The sequence below is a fragment of the Schistocerca cancellata genome, chromosome 1, assembly GCF_023864275.1.
Source record: "Schistocerca cancellata isolate TAMUIC-IGC-003103 chromosome 1, iqSchCanc2.1, whole genome shotgun sequence".
In the NCBI taxonomy this organism is placed as follows: domain Eukaryota; kingdom Metazoa; phylum Arthropoda; class Insecta; order Orthoptera; family Acrididae; genus Schistocerca; species Schistocerca cancellata.
The window spans coordinates 14,014,140-14,036,116 of record NC_064626.1 but is presented as its reverse complement, the minus strand read 5'-3'; the positions used below and the strand labels follow the sequence as shown (position 1 = coordinate 14,036,116).

Below are 21,977 nucleotides of genomic sequence, written 5' to 3'. Positions count from 1 at the left end.
CAACTGTACTTGCTTAGAGTATAAGTAGACACATACATATCATAAAAGATAGATTACCAGTATTGGTACATATTCATACATGTTCTGTAACAGTTCTGTGTTTTGCATACATTGACATACAGTATTTGTTTACTTGTGCAATAAAGCCTACTTTATCCAGTTTCTTTCCATATGTTAAGCCATACTGTATCCCAAGAATTTTGTGATGGTGATGATGGATTTATGCTTCAACGTTTTCGAACATAAGGTTGTTAGTTTTTGTTTTGATTGAAAACTTTGTTGCTGGATGGGAAGTATTGTGAATAACTTTTTTTGTATGAGTACTATAAAATAAGTGATCCTGTTTTCGAAAAGTTGCTATAGGCATCACTCTTCTAAATATTTTTTTATGGTTTGTGGAAATTTGAACTAAGAATGTTTTCACATTAGAAAATGTGGGTTACAAACAGAAATACCTGTAATTCCTATGATGAGGACGATGATGAAGTCCCATTCTCCATAACAGAGCATAAGGGATGATGCAGGAGACCTGCACCGCCATACTAGGCCAGGTCCTAGTGGAGGTGGGTTGTCAATGGCGTAATGGGGATGAATGATGTTGATGATGAAGACGACACAATAACACCCAGTCATCTCGAGGCAGGTGAAAATCCCTGACCCCGCCGTGAATCGAACCCGAGACCCCGTGCTCGGGAAGCGAGAACGCTACCGGGAGTCCACGAGCTGCAGACAGTTCCTGCGAGCATCCAGTTATTTGTTTTAAGTTATAATTTCAAATTGTAATAAGACCCCTTTGTATGCAAAGTAAAACGTACAAATTACTCTATGAAACACAACTCGGCTTCCATTTGTACATAAGTAGTCATTCTGAATCGGAATAATGAGTGGATGATAAACTAAATCAGGAGAAAGCTAAGTAATGTCTTCAGTATTCATTCCATAAACTTACGATTGCCCAACATCTAAGTTGTATATTGGTCTGGCTGTGCTGTGTTGGGTTGTAATGTATCTGATCTGTGAGTAAGAGTTTCTGTATTTGATCTATATAAAACACAGATTATTCCAAATTCAAATACAAATTTAACCAAATGATACAGCTATTTATATAAACTTTTTTAGAAAGTTTTTCTTATGATTCTCTTTTTTGGAGCGATGGGTTACATGTATTTCCAACTGATTTTTGAATTTTCCGCATTGAATGTATGTCATGTATAGTAAACGTTGTATAAAACCCCACAAAGGCTGATCCTAAACTGAATTTTTCAGACGATGTCTTCCTGTTCTGAATGTCAAGTAACAGATCGTCTGAGAGGGGAGTATTTTTTTGTATATGTTACAATAATTGCCCAACATCTTCTTTTACGTGTTTTCTTTTTTTCTTTTGCAGTGACAAAATATAGTTATTCGCTTTCAAAACCGCAAATGCATCACCCGTCAGACATGATTACGTTGGCTCAATACAAATTCAACTGAATATCCGATGCAATATGCGGGGGTTGTCCTCTAACTATTCGCCAATGATGACACCAACATTGTCACCAATGTATGAACGAAAGATGACGGTGAGTCGCCTGAAGCTACGTACCGCTCCGTTGACGTTGAGTGTGAATCAGCCTTTATTTTCTAAAATCGACTTAAATTCCTAGATAACGTAAAAATATTAGGTCAGCATATGTTTCTTCATAATATCAGTTATCTTAACTGCTTGGACTAAATTAACATCTGTCTAACTTTTAGAAATAAAAAATAATGGTTATTTAGGCAACCTTTGTACTCTCTTTCAGGCAAAGATAATCCACACTACCTACTATGATATTAGTCGAATATCTTTAGAAGGATGCAACAAAATTCCTTGCTTTCCGGCTCCTGATAGAGGAAGCGTTGGTTTGTGTGGTGTGTTGGAAATAAATGTTTAAGCGTTGTAGTAGTTTCAGAAGCTTACACACTATACGTTTGTTGATTTCTTTACCAAGTATTTGAAGTCTGGAAGAGATCAGTTAATGTAAGTAAGGTCGCTTGTAGAGTATTATTTCAATTTGTATGTGCAAGTGTTATCTCTGTGTAGAACTCTCATGGCTCCTGGTGGCCATTACACTGACCAATTTGTAAAAATAATGTTTTACCTATTATGTACCTTCCTTACTTTGTACCTAGTTAATTCATGTAGTTTCTGACCTCTGACCATCAGTTATATTCAATATTATAGCAAAAGATTTTATGATATACTGTTAGCATTAGTAAACACCGGGCTTGCGCGGTGGGTTGTGCGTAAATACCCTACGTGATCAAAATTTTGACCGGGATGCCCCATTGTTTATGATGTGGTTTTGAAATTAAAAACGGAAAAAGTTTTCATTTTCTGAGATACTTTTTGGAATTGTTTGCACATGTTTAGCTTTTAGTATAATTTAGGTAACTAAACTTGATGCCTATTTTTTACAAGCTGTGTATGGAATTACAAGCAGTCAGTAATGGAAATCATAAATTTCGATATTCGGTATTAATGTGGTCATCATTAATTACATTCGCGGGTTTTTTGAGTGACGTATTTTATTTATTGTTTCCCCACTTCCTATCGTTCCTGCCACCTTGTAGCAGTTTTAAATAAGATTGTAATCAAATTAAGTGGCTGATGTAGGGATGATTTGAGGCTTATGATGTAATTGACTGCTTTTATTTCCTTTAAGAATGGGCACCAGAGTTTTCATTGGTGGCCTAACTTACCGGGTTCGAGAACGCGACCTTGAGAAGTTCTTCAGGAAATATGGTAGAATCAAGGAAGTCGCTATGAAGAATGGATTTGCCTTTGTCGTAAGTATAATTTGAATATGACTTCCTCTTGTCTATTGCAGCATGGTAGGCACAAGGGTGTATGTTGGATGCCTGCCGCATGGCGTAAGAGAGAGAGACCTTGAGCGCTTTTTCAGAGGTTATGGTCGAATACGTGATATACTTCTCAAGAATGGGTATGGCTTTTGTGTAAGTATTGTTTCCCATTTTACATTATTAATTTCGAGTGCATTAAAGTTGTTTTCGTGGGTACTGACTGAATATTGTCAACATCCAGTATCCTGCCATAAGCTGCTTGTATGTTGCTGTGAAAATTTACTAGTTGTCTGGAGACTTTTTAAAATTATCACACTAACACTGATAGGACTGATGCCTATGTTCATACAAACCCTTTGTACCAAGGCAAAACTAAAGAGCAACATTGTGATTAAAAATTGGTGCAAAGTTAGTCCTTGTCGTGATTAAAACTGTGTATTATGCAGTAGTTGAAACATTTACCTCAGTTGTTCAGCAGCCTTGGAAACATTAAATCTTGCTGTGTATATATTTTCCATTTTTAAATAGATTCCAGTTGTATGTATCACATGCAAGAGTTTTCTTTCCAGTTGAAGTTCAAGCAAAAATTTCATATAGAAAAAGATGTAGTTGCATACATAGGACTAAGTAGAGAAGCAAATCATTGCAGTGTAACATATCTTTAAAGAACTTAAACTAGTACTGCACTCTCAAATCATGACTGTGCTGTGCCAAGTGTGTGTAAGATTCTAACACTATTATGATAGGGAAATTTTCTACTCACCTTATAGTGGAGATGTGACGCAGATAGGCACAACAAAGAGACTGTCACGAATAAAGCTTTTGGCCAATAAAGCCTTAAACACACACACACACACCTATCTGCGCATGCGCTGTGACAGTCTTTTAGTTGTGCCAATCTGTGACTCAGCATCTCCACTATATGGTGAGTAGCAACTTTCCCTTTTCTTAATATTGTTGCATTCCACAATGGATTTTCCATTATGTGAAACACTTTTATGTATAAATATGCATAGATTTTTATGGTTTAATACAGACATTACAAATTAATCATTTTATGGAAGGTGTAAAGATATGCACTCGGTGAGTAGTTGATACACTGTGTTGTGAAAAGGTGCAGTTAACATGGCATACACTTTGGGAAAATTACGTTTGCACAAATGCACGTTTGTAGTTGCACTGTCAGAAATGTTGTGTGTTTCCGCAGAGTTAAATGGCAAAAATGGCATCATGTAGGTGCACCTTAACAGCAACACCCAGCACATTCAGACCATGTAAATGTTCATTGGTGTCTTTAGGGTTCTTGGGGTCTAAATATATTCATTGAATTATTGAGAATGTGAAGGAATGTAACATGTGAGAAATTGTCATTTTCTCAAAAGCAAAGGTGAAAGGTTTGAAAAAAAGAGTACCTACCTTCATGAATTCGTGTTTCTAGATTGACATTGAAATTTCAGGCCTTAGTTTAGTAATTCAGTGAAAGGTAGGCCTGTTGTTTTTTTCCCTTGCAGAGTTTGCCATGACACTAGAAAGTAAAACTTGCTCAAACCACGAAATTTTGGGAAAATCTTGTGAAGACACCATTTTGGATAGCTTGTCTGAAAGCAGCGAGTAGGTGAGACATCGGGTGTTATGGAATTTAGCTTTTTATGTGATAAAATTTCCAAAGGCGAAACAGAAAGCATTGATACTTAACAATGAACTGATTGGTATAAGGGGGTCAGAATAAGAAAGTGATTGAGAGCAAAGAGCAGTTGAGTGTTGAAAGGGCAGATGTCGATTCGCCCATGTGCGCTAGTGCAGTATGACCACAGAATACTCTGTGGGACAGTTGCAGTAGCAATAGCTGTGCAGTTCTGTACTACCCACCTACTTATGCTGCCATTTAACATGTGTTATTGATTTTGCTTTTAAGGATTTTAACATTCCTGTTGCTTAAGGTATATGCTCTTGTGTATAAAAGGATACACTGTTCCTGTTACTAGTATATACCAACAAAAGTGACAGGTCACACACTCTTACAAAATCAGAATGATTGACATTTAGGTGAAATTCCTTACTAAAAGGGTGCTGAGATGTATGTGAATGTTTCATGTAAATACAGCAGTGCACAAATTTACAGTAAGTTCAGTTGCTTAAGTCTTACCAGTAACTGTAGCATGCATGTAGTATGTCATACTTGTTCAGAGGGCTATTCTTTAATGACAAGATGAGATTTATTGTGAAAATGGAGGAGACACCATTCAAACGAAAATGTGGAACATAAACACAAAAATAAGATGAATTATGGCAAAGAGTTAATGCTATGTAGTTCAGTCATTTTCTTCCTTGACACTTGTTACGTGTGCTCTGTTCTGTGGAAGGGTGACTAGAATTGCACAGGGGTATAATTATATTTTCGATATTACTTGATGCACTCAATTTACAATGCACCTTCAACAACTGTTTCTATATGGTTACAGTGGTGCTCCTTTTCTGTGACATTATCTGTATCAGTGCTGCCTCTAACAGTTCTTGAATTCCTGCCACAGTGAAACTTTTGGTATTTGTTGCCATTTAATGTTATATTTGCACCCAAATAGTTTAGATGGTGTTGAAGTAGCAGTGACATGGTGGAAGCATAAGAAACCTACGATCATGTTAATTATCCACCTTATCCACAACGCTTCTAAACTGTGGCTTATTTTTTTCTCTGTTTCCGTGAGCTTAGTGTTTCATAAATTGTTCTGAACTTTTACATTGCAGTGTTTTAACCATTTAACAATTTTGGCTCTTTCATTACTATGGCTGGAGTTTTAATCTTCAATAACGGATTGCTATGGTGTACATCCATTATAATGACAGATGGCCAGTATGTTTCCCAGCAGTTGCACCATAAATCATGTCAGAAAGCTATCATGGGTCATCATCTCACTGTAGTCACTTTCCTTGATTTATAGAGGAGGCAGATAAATATGAAACCAGGTAAAGCTTGTGTGTTCAGGACAATAATTCTTGTAGTCTTTCCCCGGGAACAGCGTAACTCCCACACATTTTGTCATTCGTCCTCTCCTGATTTTTCTGATTGACTGACAGAAGTTTATCCATATTTTGGGTCGACAGAAGCGTCCGATCCCACGCGTCGGCTTTGACCCGTTGTGTGTGACGTCGTGACGGTGCGGAGTTTGGTTTGAGTGTGGCTGTTCCAGTTCTGTTTTATCTTATTTTATTTACTTTTCTGATCTGTTCTATCTTGTGAGATTTTTTTTAAATTTAAAAACACTTATTACTTATTTTAATTATCTGTTTCCTCGAATTTCTGTTTTACTTTCTTATATTTATCTCTTTCTGATCTGTTCGTTCTATCCCGTGAGATTTTTTTTAAAAAAGACAAAAAACACTAATCAGCTACTGAAGCATCTTTATCTTCTATGGGTTGCAGGGGTTACGACCCCTGGGGAGGTGGGTGGGTATTCATGCATGGCTGTCTTCACTTACACGTTGTAGCTACGCAAGGCGTCTAAATTTGTTTATATTTAGTTTGCCCCCACCCAAAACACCCCAGTTCCGCGCTTGTCCCGTTAGTGTCATTAGGCTTCTTGTGGAAAGTGTGTGTGTTTGTTTTTGTTTCCGCCATATTTGTGACGTCATGGGTGAAAGCAGACGGGTGGGATCGGACGCTTCCGTATTTCCCATATTTTGTTGAGCCACAGTCTCTTCAAATTACACTTCTAACGTTTCTTAAGTCGACAGTGTCATGCTGTATAACCTATTCATTATAATTTTCTGTCAATTAATGCTTTTGTACCAAAAAGTGACGATTTTTTTTTGAAAAAGGAGTCTTGTTGCCACCCAATAATTCTGCCTTCTGAGGATTATAACAATTATTTATAGTTTGGTTTCTTTTCTCATAATATCTATACGTGTGGTGACAAATGGCTTCTTGTTGAATTGAGTTGAAGTTGCTACTCGTGGTTCTCTCTTCTTACCATGTGCCCATAGCTTAGATGAACCAGGCTCTTCCTCTTTTGCACAGTATTTTTTCCTTATAAACTTTTTGCACAGTATTTTTTCCTTATAAACTTAGAAGGCAGTGTTCTTAAATATTTTCAAAAGTGTCTGCAGTACTTCAGAATACCTTCATTAGAGGTAGTAGTCGCACTGTTGCCTCTTCCTCTCAAAATACATGTGTACCAAGCACACAAACTTGTGTATGACTGTGCAAAACAGATGATCACTGAAATTCTGTTCAGCAACCACACTTCACTACACACTTTAGCTGCAAGCTGCTGCCATTCTGTAGTGCGAGATAAATGCGTTAGACAGAGAAACAAAGCACCCAGTGAAATGTGTAACTACTGTTTGTTTCTGTCTGCAACTGGATATAGTAGTGTTAGCAGAGAGAGATTTTGACAGTGGAACAGAAGGTGCGACCGTGTGAGTTTTCGGATCGTCTGTTGCTGTGGTAGCAGTGCTGTAAGCAGCTAGATGTCAATCACGTTGTTATTCTGATCCAGGTATACTGTTAACAGTAGAGTTCCACTACAGGGTTCAGTTGAAAGCATTTGAAGTGTTCTACTAAAATACCATTGTATTATATAGATACAATGTATTTAACTTCAGTGTTCCAAGTACCAGTGGAATGAAAAATCTCGTATTTCCACGTGATATAAATCAGCACATTGTGTGAATATAATCTTGTTACATGACCTAGGGTTTATTTAAGTGTTGATGATGTGGTATTAAGTCTATTGCCTGCTAATCAGCTGACCAAAAATTGAAGTGTGTTTGTTCAGAATAATATTCAGTGTGAAACTGCAGCCCTCCAGAATAGTGCACCCACCAAACATTTTTAAGCAACTTTGAGAAGGGCATCAAAGAATAGTACAATGATAGATCATTCCATGCACATAGACATTCTACAAGCCACTGTATAGTGTGTGGCAGAGGGTACTCTGTTAATAACTGTACACACGGCCAACATCACAGTTTTGTCCCTGGAATGTAGATCTTACTTCCATCCCCATGGTAAAAAGATAGATATGAAGTGAATGGCCACCATTTCTGCAAAAGCTGCTAAAATATAAGTGAACATAGTGCTTGCAGTTAATAAAGGTAACAAGCCTCTATTCGAAGATGGTGTGCAATAGTAGTTCCGTAGTTTTACGGGAAGACTTAAAAGGTCACAAAATTGTGATAGTTCCATTGCTACATGAAGTGGGGGTGTTTTGTGTACTAGTGTCATGTCCCTCTTTCACATTGGCCAACAAGGAGGGGGGTGGCAAGCCTGCGTGTAAGCTTGACTTCCTAAGTTTGAAATACAATGACCGGTGTGAGACATGTATTTGAGTATTTGGGAAATTAATTTTACTTTACTAGTCAAAGCCTTTTGAAGTACTTTGAGTAAGTGTGTGCGTGAGTATTTTACTGTATTTCCATTTTTTCAGTTGTAATATATTATGCAATTTGTAGCCTTTGTGAAAGAAAAATTGAGTCCTAATTGTATGTTGTTTCATTATGTTTAGTGTAACGCTTGAGCTGGTAATATTTCAATGGTGATTAGTGAATGACAGTTTCATGAATTTTCATTATGCTGTATGGCTCTTAAACATAACACAATGCAGTTGTGCTTTAATGTTATTGCTATGTGACTTGATTTAATTTTTAACCATAGAGTTAAATTTTCAGGCTTGACTTTTTTGTATACAAATGTCACCTTGTACATAATGTTCATAGCCAGTATTATTTGGACCTTTGTGTGGCTCTTCCATGTAGTTATGTCAGATTAACTTGTGCACTGAAATGTTGTATAGTAAAAGAAAAATCATAACCTGAAATATCCTAAATTTGTGGGGCATTTTTCTATTTGTCTTTCACGTTATAGAGTACTATACTGTACATTTACATGATAAAAATTTTTAAAAAATGGAGATAAAGAGCAGAACTATTATGCTCCAGGACACATTTTGTCCTGGGTAAGTTCTACCTGTGACCGTAATTCAAATTGTCTTCCTTTGACATCTTTGGCATACAGTAACTAAGGTAACTCATTCAGAAAACTGCTGTTTCTTCATGTATTAGCTTTATGCACTGTCTCCATTTGTTTAGTCATACACACAAATGTCTTCGTAGAGTTAAATCAGATATTTTTCGGTGGGGAGTGTTTCCAACTATTTCCATCCAAATTTACTCCTTGATAGTCTCAGTTCACTGTTCTTGAGTTGTTTTTTGTGTCATATCAAAGCTCTTGACTTGGCACAGTCCACTTTTCTTGCAAAACTCTATGTGCTTGTTGATTTGTTCAAAGTATTGCATGTGGTAATAAGTGCACAATAGTATATTCCTCTTTTTTTAAGTCCTTAATCCTATTTTCTTGAGGTCAGTGTAAGAAGATTGGCAGAAACTTCCCAACCACCGAGCTATTGTACGTCATAGTGGTTGCTCTCAGTATGAATCACCCTGACCAACCTTTGAATGTCACTGTCCATTAGTGCACAGCTTTTCTGTCCGACAGGTAGATGTCCCAGTCCATGATGCCCGTTGCAAACGACTTGCCATAAGCTGCGTTGTATTAGAGTGCATTTATACTTTGACCAGAGGGCAGTGGCTATAACAAGTGAAGCTCATAATTTTTTTTTTTTTTTTTTACCAGTTCCATACCAGGCATTTCCTCGTGGGTTTATAGAATACTCTCATTTGGTCCTAATCATTTTTTTTCTTAAATTGTTGAACAACCCATCTCCAAAAATGCAATCTCTTGTTTCAAATTGTACTTAAGTATCAAGAAAACGGTTTAATTATTTGAAAAAGAGGGATATACTGACATGCAGTTTTTTATGTGTTGCTGATCTAAGTTAAGATAAATACATTTCAGTGTTAGGGTGTTCAGATTCGGAATGTGTTGCATAAGGATGGACTAAGATATTTAGATTGATTGACAGACTATTACTTTTAGGGATGAAGACAGGACTTCAGGTGGTGTCTCCTTCATTTCACAGTGTAATTAAGTATTCAAAGCAGTGGTGAAGGATGTAGTGATACAGTTTTTTCGATACCTTTGTTGTGGGTCATAAACTAGTTTCTTACTGGTGTATGGGAGGCCACGAGATAGGATTAAGGGATGCTGTGGACATTTTGCAGGTGTTTGTGTGGCTTTGAATATAGATATTTGTGGTCTTCATTGGCACAACATTTTTAAAAATAGTTCTTAAGTCCATGATTACACAGTACATTATTTTTACACAATGTAGTGTATCAATTTTGTGAAGGGATAATTTAAGCTATGAATATGAGGAAAATGCTTTTCAGACTATCACCAGAAGAAACCTTTCATAGATTTTGTCATTGTTTCTATTAAAAAGTTCGAGTGGGGCATGTCAGCACAAATATGATTGTACAATGTGGTACAAATAAAAGTAGCCCGTTTTAAGTATGAGGGAAATGAAGTGAAATTAGAAAACAAAGAGCTGAAATGGACTTTACATTTATTTACAATAAAAAACATTGAAAATTACATTTATAGATGTTCAAAATGACCCTCTGCGACATCAATACACAGCTTTGCTCATATAACCATATTCAGATACACACGGCGTAAAGTTCAGATAATGATGGTGGCAACTTCACGGCTGATGCCTTTCAGTTTCGGTATTGCATGTAGATTTGTTTCACAGACTTTGCTCTTAAGTGTGCCTACAAAAAAAATTGTATGTTTGATCTAACGAACATGGTGAAGACTTTGTGGACTCGTTCCAGGGATACTTTATTGATGTGGCATGTTGCCGCATCTTGGTGAAAGCAGTGTTGTCTTTCATACTCAGTGAGTTGAGCATAAAATGTATAAAAAATTTCCATGTACGCAATCGTGTTGAAGGTAGTGTAAAAGAAAATATCGGTCCAACGACCCACATTCGTGTTACACTGCACCAAATGCTGCTGTTTTCATTATGGAATTGTAGCTGACATGCATTGTTAGGATTCTCCATTACACAGTACCTAATGTTTTGTGAATTCACTTGACCGAAAAGATAACTTTATCACTCGTGATGTAATGGAAAGGGTGTAACGAACCATTGTTGATGTTATTCAGAAGCCATGTGCAGTAATCTACATGATTCTGTTGTCCTCCCATAATGATATTAAAAAAAAAACTTTTCAATATTGGCTGGCAACTACTCCTACTTACATGCTGCTTTTGAGCCAATTTATATGGAGACTCCTTTGTGCTCTGTAGACTTCTGTGGGCTCTTAATAATTGTTTGGCCAATGTCTGCAATAACTTCTGGTGTGCAAACTGAAGGAATTCCTTGTTTTACATTTTGGCAGATCCATGGGTGTTCAAATTTTTGTACAGGCTGTGTTGCTCTCTTTGCTGGTAGTCTTCTACAGGGAAAATTTCGCGGGTTCCCTTAATCAAACCTATTTTCACATACACATCCACAGTTTAAATTCTTCTTCTGAGAAAGATATTTCACTTGCAGACTGCAAAGAGAAACATGTCACTTCACTGATGAAATAAACTGAAATGATTACAAGAAAATGCTAAGTCTGTTGTTGCCTAAAACTGTCCATTGTGGTAGCTGTTTGCTTCAGAAGTGAAAAGTAGCATTCACATATAGTTTGAAGGAGAGAGAACACCAGCAGCAATCAGGTGTCAAAAGAATTCAGTGGTGACGGTTGGAAATTTGTCATGCGAGTACTCGAATCTGGATCTCACAGTTAACATGAGTGGTTGTCTGAACTGCTTTGGCCATCAGGGCATGCTTAATGTCCAATCCAAATTTTCAACTTGCTACACGCTAGTAGTATGTCCATTCACTTACCTGCTAGCAGAGAGTACTGTAGTTTCGCAAGATGCTTGTACCCTGTTTTGCATCAGTGTTGAAATTACAAGGCTGTCATGCCCACAGATCCATAGTACAACCTCACTTTTTCATTCCCAGAGTTAGTTTTCCCTCTGTTTACAACATTTTTTCTTTGCTCTCATCAAATTTCCTATGTTCACAATGTTAATTTGCACCCAATTTATAATTTTTCTAAGTGCATGCTTTAATGAATAAAATAAGTTTGTGGGGAAAAAAGCTGTGAACTTGTAAATCAACTAGAATAGGATATGCTGATGGACTGCTTAACCCTGTTGCATGATAAAGGTGAAGCTACTTGTACACTGATCAGCCAGAACATTGACCACCTGCATAGTAGCTGGTATACCCACCTTTGGCACAGATAACAGCAGTGATCGTTGAGGCATGGAAGCAATGAGGCCATGGTAGGTCTTTGGAGGGAGTTGGCACACACAAAACATCTAATTCCAGGAGCTCTGACGCCACATTCAATCGCATCCCACATATGTTTGATTGGGCTCAGATCTAGCAAATTGGGGAGCTAGCACATTAATTGGAAGTCGTCACTGTGTTCATCAAACCACTCCTGACCGTGACATAATGCATTATCTTGTTGAAAAATGGCACTGCCATTGGGAAACATAATAGTCATGAAGGGGTGTACGTGGTTTGCAACCAGTGTGTGTGAGATACTCCATGATTGTCATGGTGTGTTGTTTGAGCTCCCAACTTGCCTCCATCCTGCAGCACAGGTGTCAAGGAGCTGTTTCCCTTAAGACAACTGATTCATGCCCTAGACCATGTGTGCCTAACATCCAGTGCTGATGGTCATGCCCATTTTTCATAGTTGCAGATATGGTGTTAACGTTGGCACATGTATAGGTCGTTGGCTGTAAAGGCCCTTCATTAGGATGTTCTGTGCACTGTGTGTTCATACACTTGCACTCTGCCCAGCATCAAAGTCTGAGGTTGGTTCCACCAAAATTCGCCACCTGTCATGTTTTACTAGTCTGCCCAGCCTATGACATCAGACATGTGTAATTGAAGGGTGGCTGCCCAACCCTACATCACGACTAGATTTCACCTTGTGTTGAAGATACCACAGCACTCCTCGAACACCGTACAGGTCTTAGCAGTTTCCGAAATGCTCTGCAATCTGCGGTGAGATTCAAGTTCGTCCGCCTTTCTTATTCAAAACAGACAGTACGCTCAGTGATACTATGTGTACCATGCACGTGTCTCACTAGGTGACGTTACCACCTGGATGGGTCATGTTGGTGGTGATAATGTTCTAGCTGATCAGTGTAATGTTGGTGATAATGTTCTAGCTGACTAGTGTAATTTTAATAGTACATAACATTTTTCTCTCTGACCAAATTATGTGTAATTCCAGAAGTAAGACAGGATTTGCAATGACAGGTCTTGCAATTGGTTAACATTGTTTCAACATTTCACATCAATTTCAATAGTTTTAAAGAAATGTGTTAGCAGTAGTTAATTTGTAAGCTTCGGATTAAGATAAATGTTGTCAGCATACAGTTCAGCTGTAGGAAGAAATCTCTCAAAAAAAATCAGCAATTTTCCAGGTCCTGACACGTTATTTAATGCAGTTGTATTCTGTATTTTTTGTGTAATTTCTAGAATGAAGTGTGGCGCTTAGTATTTACTTTGTAGACTTGCTCTTGTGGAGTACTGTGTACGAAATCGCTGCAAATTTAAACTTCGGAAGATTGATAAAAGGAATTGGTTGCTGAATAGTATATCCGAAAAGTCATCATTACTGCTTGTGTTTACTGATTTTAAGAAAGAAAAGTGCTTGTTGTTTTGAGTCTGTTTTAGTGATCTACTTTCATTCCACATCATTTTGCCACCAAAGTGTTTGTTTATGAATGTGAGAATGAGAGGTAGATCCTGAACCTTCAGGATATGCAAAATGTCATGCAGTACAGCATTAAAAGAATTTGTTGCACATCTATTGTTGATAAAGCCCTTTTAATGAATGTAACAACTCATAACTCTTGTTTGTTTCTAGGAATTTGATGATTATAGAGATGCAGATGATGCCGTGTATGAACTCAATGGAAAAGAGCTACTTGGAGAGAGGTAAATATTCCCAAAAATTACCTGGGACTCGTCTAATTTTAATTTTACTTAATACACCACCTATGAAATATAATACTGTTATGGAACATATTTTGGTTGGGCAAAGTTCATTGAATAACTGTACTATCCATACTTAATAAATGCAGAAGGTAAACAGAAATAAATGTTACGTTTGCTGGACTGTTTTGGATGCATGGTGCACACAAATTTTGAAGTGAAGAAATGCTGGTGAACTAGATATAAACTGTGATGATTTGCTTCTGGACATTCCCAATCCCCTCCCGCAGTAATAGGACATTGAAAAATTTCTGGGCTCATATTCGATATGACGTGGCAAAGTAATTTGTTCTCCACATAAATTTTGGTAAGAGTTTACAGCAGCTACTTATTTTCTTTTTTCGCCCTCTGTTAGTAAGTGGATGATTTTCTAAGTCCGTAAGAAAGCTACACACATTCAGTTTAGCTGCGCAGTTTCCCACGTTATTTCATAACTGAGAAATAAACTGGGCGATTACATGAGCTAACTGTACATTTCAGGCAGCCGTCCACTTCCATTAGCCTAGTCTTGGTAACAATAAAACTGCTGAGTTTGGTCCAGTAATTGTAGTTGTCAGTCTTGAAGTCATCAGTCACCCAAACCTCAATCTGTTAGTGCCATTACCTCCATGGGAAAAAGATGCTTTTGTGGATTTTATTGAAAGCTGGAATCTTCATAGGCTTTGGGGTATTGTTTTTTATTCCAATAAGGCAGGAAAAAAGTGGCCATGTGTGACTTTTGACATGAAAATTGAAATTTTCTGTGGCCTGATGTGAAGGCTGAAAGAGTAGGGGAGAGTTAAATATCTTGAAAAATACACACTGTATGAAAAAAAGTTTCATATTAAAAGTTATTTGCAAAGGGACATCTGTCTGTGCTGAACCTGTTAATCTCCTAACCCCACCCATTTTCAAATGGGAACCCATTTCTGATTGCATATTCAGATTCTTTTCCAAAATGTGCCTGGGTTTTATCTGAAGCTTTTTTTTTTTTTTTTTTTTTTTTTTTTTTTTTTTTTTTTTTTTTTTTTCCATACTCTAGTAACAGATGTGAGAGTTATGATGGTTGGACAGAACACTCCGAAATTTGTCACCATGATGGTGAGGTTTAAGGGACTCACCAAAATAGAGCATTTGGATGGTGTGGGGACCCACTGAAATCAACCCCAAAGGGAACCAGATTTTTAAATATGTGTAAAAGTTTTATTATTGTGCAATTAAATTTAGAAAACTAAATTAAATTTTTAACGAGAATATTAAATGTTTAGAACAAAAAGTTTGTTTTATTGAAAATGTGATATAGAAGCAAATAAGTCTGTTCTTAATTGGAAAAACTGGAAAAATTGAATTTTTATTAGTCCCATCTACCCCGAATGGAAGAAAAATGTTAAATTCCAGGTAGTTTTTGGTGTGGAATCTGAAACTGCAATAAAGAAGTCAATTCAGATTTGAAAATAAATGGTTGACCCCTGTGAGAGTGTTACAGTCAGTTTTAACAAAGTTTGCAAATATTAAAGTCATCATCTGGAAACTTTTTTATGATCTGATGTGTATTTTTGAAATATTTGTTCCTTGTTAAAAATGCACACACACCGTATTCTGTGCAGGTGATGGTACAGTCGTATTTGCCACGTCAAAGAGCTTAACATTCAGATTGTCTTCAATGTAGCAAATAATTTTGAGCTTATGTTGAAGTTTAGGCTTTCTGTATATGATTGTAACAACTTCGTGAACTTTCACAGTGTAAAATTACACTCCAATAAACACAATATGATCAGTTTGTGTGCTAAGACCCGATGGCGAAGTTTTTGTGATGTCAAATCATGTGACCCATGCGCATAAATATGCTTCTTCAACTTACTGATCAGCAAATATGATTTACCTCTCAGCAAAAAAGAACTGATTGTGAATTAAGTTTCATTTAGCTCATTTGAAAGTGTTAGGACGTTGGTCATAACTGGGTTTCAGTTTGCAAAGCATTTAATATTTATTCCTTAAAAGCACACATTTTCTAAAAGAAGGGTTTGTCAAAACTGAATTTCAGTAACATGGATCCTGTGTGGTAGTTTCATTATGACCAGTGACAATATTCATTTAAAATGGGAATTTGGTAAAAGTGGGTACATTAATATGGCATTTTACTGTAGTCACTTAATTTGAACTCATTTAAGTGACTTGGACAGAAAATCTGCCAACTTGTTCTTCCCATTGATTTGTTCAGCATAATTCTTTCTACCCTTATTGTTGAGTGCTTTGTCAGCTTGTTACCAGTGAAATTAATATTAGTCTAAACTCTCAATTTTTCTTTTCCATCTTCATTTTTATTTATTTTTGCACCTAAAAAAGTATTCAGAAATACTATAGTACTTCCTAGTCCCTCCCAGAAATTGGGCCTTTGTCATAAACTTCTACATAAAGTCAATTTCTTTGTGTTTGCAGTAAACTGTGTTATGTTCATTTTGACTTGACTCTGCTTGTAACATGTTTCAAAATTATTAAGTTTGACCAGTACAGTTTCATATATGAATGATTTATTCACAATATGGGAACTATTCAGTTACAAAAGGTAGTGCACAATGGATTCAGATATATTTCAAAAGTACCATAGTGTAAGTTTACACTCATCTCTTGTAAAATTTTTTGTTTTATTACAACAAAGAGAAATGGATCCTCAAATGTACGAATACAGAAGCTGTTGTCTGTTTTCCTTCTCTTCCTTTTTCTCTTTATAAAGTACATTGATTCAGTTGGAAATATAGCACATGTGCAACAGAGCTATTATGTAATAGTTGTAAAATGGTTGGACAAGTCTGTACTGTTGTCAGTAGAGCTGCAGCGGGGGTTGAAAATAATTATTATTCTTGCTGCTGCTGCTGGATTCAATCTGATATTTTCTTAATGCATGAAGCGTAGTGTCAATTGAAATTTCTCTCTTGTCGAGTGTAGTGTACTGAGCAAACAGATGGTGTGACGCTGGTGTAGGCAATTTTTCAAAGCTCATAAAAGTGCCCATACACTGTCCCTCATCAATGGGGACCTCGTGGAAAGGGTGCAGCAATGCATTTCGGATTAGTCCACAGTTGCGGATCTCGGCACCCATTTCCTGTAGATTTCGTGATCCTTGGATAAAATAATTCACTAAGCATCTGCTGTTCAAGAAAGTGTGTGCCATGTGGGTGCTGAAAAACATCAAAATGAATTGCTTAGAAGCCACATCGACATTTCTGCAAAACATCCAATAGGATCAGCATGGGTGATATGAGAGTTACTCACTTGATGCAATAAGCCAAGCAGCAGTCAGTGCATTGGCATCACAGCGGATCTCTGGTAAAGACAAATTTCAAACAGACTGTCACTGCAGAAAATGACTTGTATTGATGTTCTGTGCCGGAAATGACATTTTGCTCATAGACCTCCTGGCCAGAGATGAAACTACGAACACTGATGATTACTGTGAAACACTGAAGAAATTGTGATGGGCTGTTTATAACGAGGTGTGGAATGGTTGGTGCAGGTGCTCTGCTGATTGATGAGTGTTCGCCCACATACACCTTGGTGCACATAAACTGTTTTGAAGGTGTTTGACAGGGAGCTGTTTGATCTACAATGGAGTGTCCCAGAGATATCCATCTTTTTTTACAAGTTGATAAATTGCTCTGATGAAGATCTGAAGACTACATACACATGCTGCTTTCATCCTCAAGCAACAGACGTCTGTCAGAGAATAATAATAATAATAATAATAATAATAATAATAATAATAATAATAATAATAATAATTTAGATTATTCCCCTTTAGGAGAGAGTGGAGAGCCAGTCATAATTTCACTTCCTTTTCTTTCCCTCCTTTTCATCCCAAAACCTCTTCATTAACGCTGTGTGTTTTATCTTCATTTCGTCTGTCCTTTTTTCCCCATATTGGTTCTTTCATTGAGATATGTTAAAGTTGTTTTGTTAACTGTTCTCTTAGAAATTTTATGTTGTTGCAGTTTTTTTTAATTTGCTTGCATTAATGATGTTAAAAGTTGTATTGGAGAGTTCTCATCATTCCTACATAAGTACATACTGTAGGCATCTTTTCTTAAATTTACCAGTGATGTTGTCTGTGTGTTAGTATTGCTGCTTTGTGGGTTGTATGGCCCATGTTCCATCTTGGACAACAGTGCCATAGATTTTTCTAAGAATTTTGCATTCTTGTTTCTTTATTATGAATTTGTCGTCCTTCAAAAAACTGTGGTTTCTGCTGCACAACAGGTAAAACAATAGTGTTGTAGTGCTGCAGTTTTGCATTACAGGGTTGTAATTCCATGTTAGTTCGTGCAGCTTTTGCAGTTTGAATATTCTTTCTGTGTTGGAGATTGAGTTCATTCCTGTGGGTTGAATGGCTTCTCCTAAGTACTTAGAATGTGTGGCCTTTTGAGATTTTCTGTACTGTTTTCAGTGAGGTTTTCCAGTTGATTTGGTGACAATGTACTGAGTTATTTTCATAGGATATTTGGAACCCAGTTCTAGAGATTTCATGTAGTTTATCTAGTGCTAGTTTGGCTTCATCTTTGTTGTTGGTTAATATAATAAGGTCGCCAGTAAAGGCAAGGCATTTCAGTGACTCTTTCTTTTTCAATGTAGATATGTTTGACATAATTTTCTCATTCACTGATTATTTTTCTGGTGCAGTGTTGAACTTGAGTGCTGATAAACTGTCCCCTTGTCACTCCTGTGTGAATTTCGAATGAGTTTGAGATTTCTCCCATCAATGTCATTTTTGAGATGATTTCAGATAAAAGTTCCATGGATGATGGTGTTCTTTCTGTCAACTCCTAATTCTTCTAGACTATTAAAATAACCTTTTTTGTCTGCCATAAATGTGATGGTAGTGTTCTGACACTGTCTGATGGGTAGTATGGTTTTTGGTTCCAGATATGTTCAATACAGGATCTACTCTCCTTAATTGTCCCTGCTACTGGCCAATCTGTAGGTTGGCTTTTTCTGTTGAGCATAAAACATTAGAGAGGAGTTACTGGAAGAAGTGATAGTGCACTGTAATTGTTCGGGCCTATTTTGTATTCATTCTTGTGGAGTAGCTGCATTGAGATATCTTCCATTCTTTTGGAATTTTCTGTTTTCCAAGCGTCTGGTATTATTATGCGGCACTTTGGTGTTATGTTTTTGTCATAATTCTGCAATAATTCCATCTTCGCCAGGTGCTCTGTTATTTTTTAATGTTTGATTGTTTTCACTAGTTCTTCATGTGAAGGTGAAAATGAAATCGAACAAGCAACCAGGATGGACGAGGCAGTTTGTTTGTAATAAAGTAGTGGACCAGGAAAAATAGACAGGTGGCACCAGACAATAAGTTTAAATCCAGTATACTCATCATGAATATGAGTAGGGCAGCACTAGGTGACCTAAGCTGTTGAATTAGATATTGTTTCATGTTTGTGTTCACCTGAATAATTCCAAACACAAGGTACAAAAACATCTCCAAAATGCTACAATGCCAATTCTAGTCTAACTACACCCTCCACAAAATGAGATTGAAACACTGTATTGGGCGTTCTACTCTTGCATCATTTCAAAAGAAGCAAAATCAAAACTCTGATCATACAATAAGCCTCCAGTCGGCTACAATCCAGTTTGTTTTTGCATTATTAAAAATGGTCAGTTGTGTGCTGCTGTAAACAGTGGTGTTTCCGAGAAACCGGCTCCAGATGTTTATTGTACATAGTTCCTTTTGTAGTGCTATATTGGAAACCACTTGAAATGGCAGCAATTCCTATTCGGTTTGAAACTTACTGTCATTGACAAAGCATGATGGCGCTTTTCTGCCATTGTCATTTCCTCATCTCAGTCCTACCCTATACTTCATTGCAAGGAATTACCGTATTTACTCGAATCTAAGCCACACTTTTTTCTGGTTTTTGTAATCCAAAAAACTGCCTGCAGCTTAGAATAGAGTGCAAAGCAAGCGGAAGTTCTGAAAAATGTTGATAGGTGCCGCCACAACTAACTTCTGCCGTCGAATATATGTAGCGCTACACAGGCATCCTTTGTAGGCACAAAGATAAATACTGGCGCCAAAACCTCTGCGTCAGTAAATAAAATTAAAATTGGAAGACGAGCTTTTTTTTCTCCGCCCGAGTTTCGACCACTGCTTTTTCATACATAATCCAACGAAGTAAATACAAATTCCGTATTGTTCATCTTCGAATTTCAATGTACTACAAAAATCCGACTGGTAATACTGGGATTTTTGTCAATATGGCCAACTATACGTTCTGAATTTTTTCCTACCTGTGAGAAGAGATGGTTGCTAATAGGAACCTGATGAAATATGAATCACATGCAGTATTCTCTTCACCTTAAGAATAATACGAATATAAATATTTTGCCATGTATTCTTTCGTGTTCGCTTCTATCTCATTTAAATCCTGTCTGCCAAATAAACTACGAAACTAGAGTGAGACAACAGCAAATGCGGAAGAATATACGTATCGTGTCATGTTTATATTCGTATTACTCTTATGCCTAATAGTGATACAGTCAGAAATGAAGCACGGCAACTGACTAGATTTTTTAATCTAAGATGACTAATTTCTGTGCAGAATCTGATGTACTAAAGAAGTGGCCGCAAAGATTTTCAAACGGAGAAAAATTTTCGCCAAACTCTCGTTCAGAACATGTTCTATCATACGCAGTCTATTATTTGGTTCTTGTTGATCATTATCAAAGAAAGCAGGAGTCTAAGTAACAACAAATAGCAGTCTCTTGCCATTGTTTCGCTAACGAGACGATTCCTCTCTTTTTTAAATTGTAGGCGGCGGTAGCGCGCACAAAAGCAAGCCATGCCGCGAGCAGCGACAGGCCGTAAACACGCACTATCAGAATGCGACAAAAAATGCATGACACAGTATAGTAATGCATTTTCAGCTTCGAGTGACTGACGTAAACACCTATAACATAGAAAACGGCACTTATTAGATCAAAGCAAAATAAGCAATCGATTCAAACCAGACGAAGCACGTGAAAAAGGAAGGGTATCCGTATAAATACGGACGGAGCGCCTGACGCATAGCAATGGCTACCTGGTAAAGCTTAACTGCTAAGCTTTTGACTCGAACCAAACTACTGTAGCTGTATCGTCTTTCATTCGACCTAAATTGTGTCTCATATTACAATGGACCAACTTTGTTTCGATTTGGAGGTGAGGCCTAAAACTTTTCTCTCCCCTTGAATTTCGAGTCTCAAATTTCAGGTGCGGCTTAGATTTGGGAATTTTTTTTTTCCTATATTTTAAGTCTCATTTTTCAGGTGCGGCTTAGATTCGAGTATGGCTTAGATTCGAGTAAATACAGTATGTCTGCAGTGGAGGGTCACAAGATCATTTGGGCCAATATAAAATGCTCCAAAGTGGTTGGTGTGCTCTTTTATGCCCAGAAATTTTTTATAGGGAAGCAAGAATTGGATATGAATAACTTTGAATACTAATAAATAACTGTATTAAAGCCATATAATGCCTAAGGCATCAGAGTGATGTTGACTGTGATGTACAGTCACTTGTCAGTCTGGTATCTTACACAGAATGTCGCCATGAGAATATTTGCAACTATTGTTTGCATCATAAAAGCTAGCTTGAAATTCATCTGCAATATGTGATACAAATCATTCATATCAGAACAACAAACATACCATTGTATTTATGAAATACTGAGAAAATGACATTCACAATTTCATGTTCGGAAGAAAGTTTCCCATTCATGATTGTAAGAAATTGTGAATGTTAACTACCAGATAAGTTCCTGTTTAGGCCATTGTGGTTTTCATACTTCTAGTCAGTTTGATTACAAATATGTAAGTGATTATTACCTGTGTATTGAATGACTAGTGCTTTTGCTGATTCGTGAAGCACAGGTTAGGGTGTATACACTGTGGGAGGCAGGGAAGGTGGGGCTTGAATATCTCTCTCTCTCTCTCTCTCTCTCTCTCTCTCTCTCTCTCTCTCTCTCTCTCCCTCCCCCCCCCCCCCTCCCCTTCCAGTCCTCACCCAGTGTCTGTCTGTGGTAGCCAGGCTTGCTTCCTTGCATTTCAAAGTTCACACATTACTTGAATCTCTATTTATTCAAATTTTATGAAAGGTACTTGGAAAATTGCTTGTTTTGTTTTCCTCCAAACTGTGCACTTTTGTGTGTTAGC

The 21,977-nt window shown here is 37.1% G+C and overlaps 1 protein-coding gene across 2 annotated transcripts in view; it reads left to right on the top strand.

Moving 5' to 3' along the window:
- Positions 1-1,841: 1,841 nt before the first annotated feature.
- LOC126164329 (serine-arginine protein 55-like) overlaps positions 1,842-21,977 on the top strand; it is a 39,765-nt gene continuing 19,629 nt past the window's right edge. Inside the window, exons 1-3 of one of the 2 annotated variants that reach the window (XM_049920232.1) lie at positions 1,842-2,002; positions 2,688-2,811; positions 13,681-13,751. In XM_049920232.1, the coding sequence (XP_049776189.1) occupies positions 2,689-2,811; positions 13,681-13,751 (194 nt within the window). In that variant the 5' untranslated portion in view covers positions 1,842-2,002; position 2,688. Of the gene's footprint in view, positions 2,003-2,687; positions 2,812-2,852; positions 2,980-13,680; positions 13,752-21,977 lie in introns of both variants that reach the window. The other variant, XM_049920231.1, reaches the window with a different exon arrangement.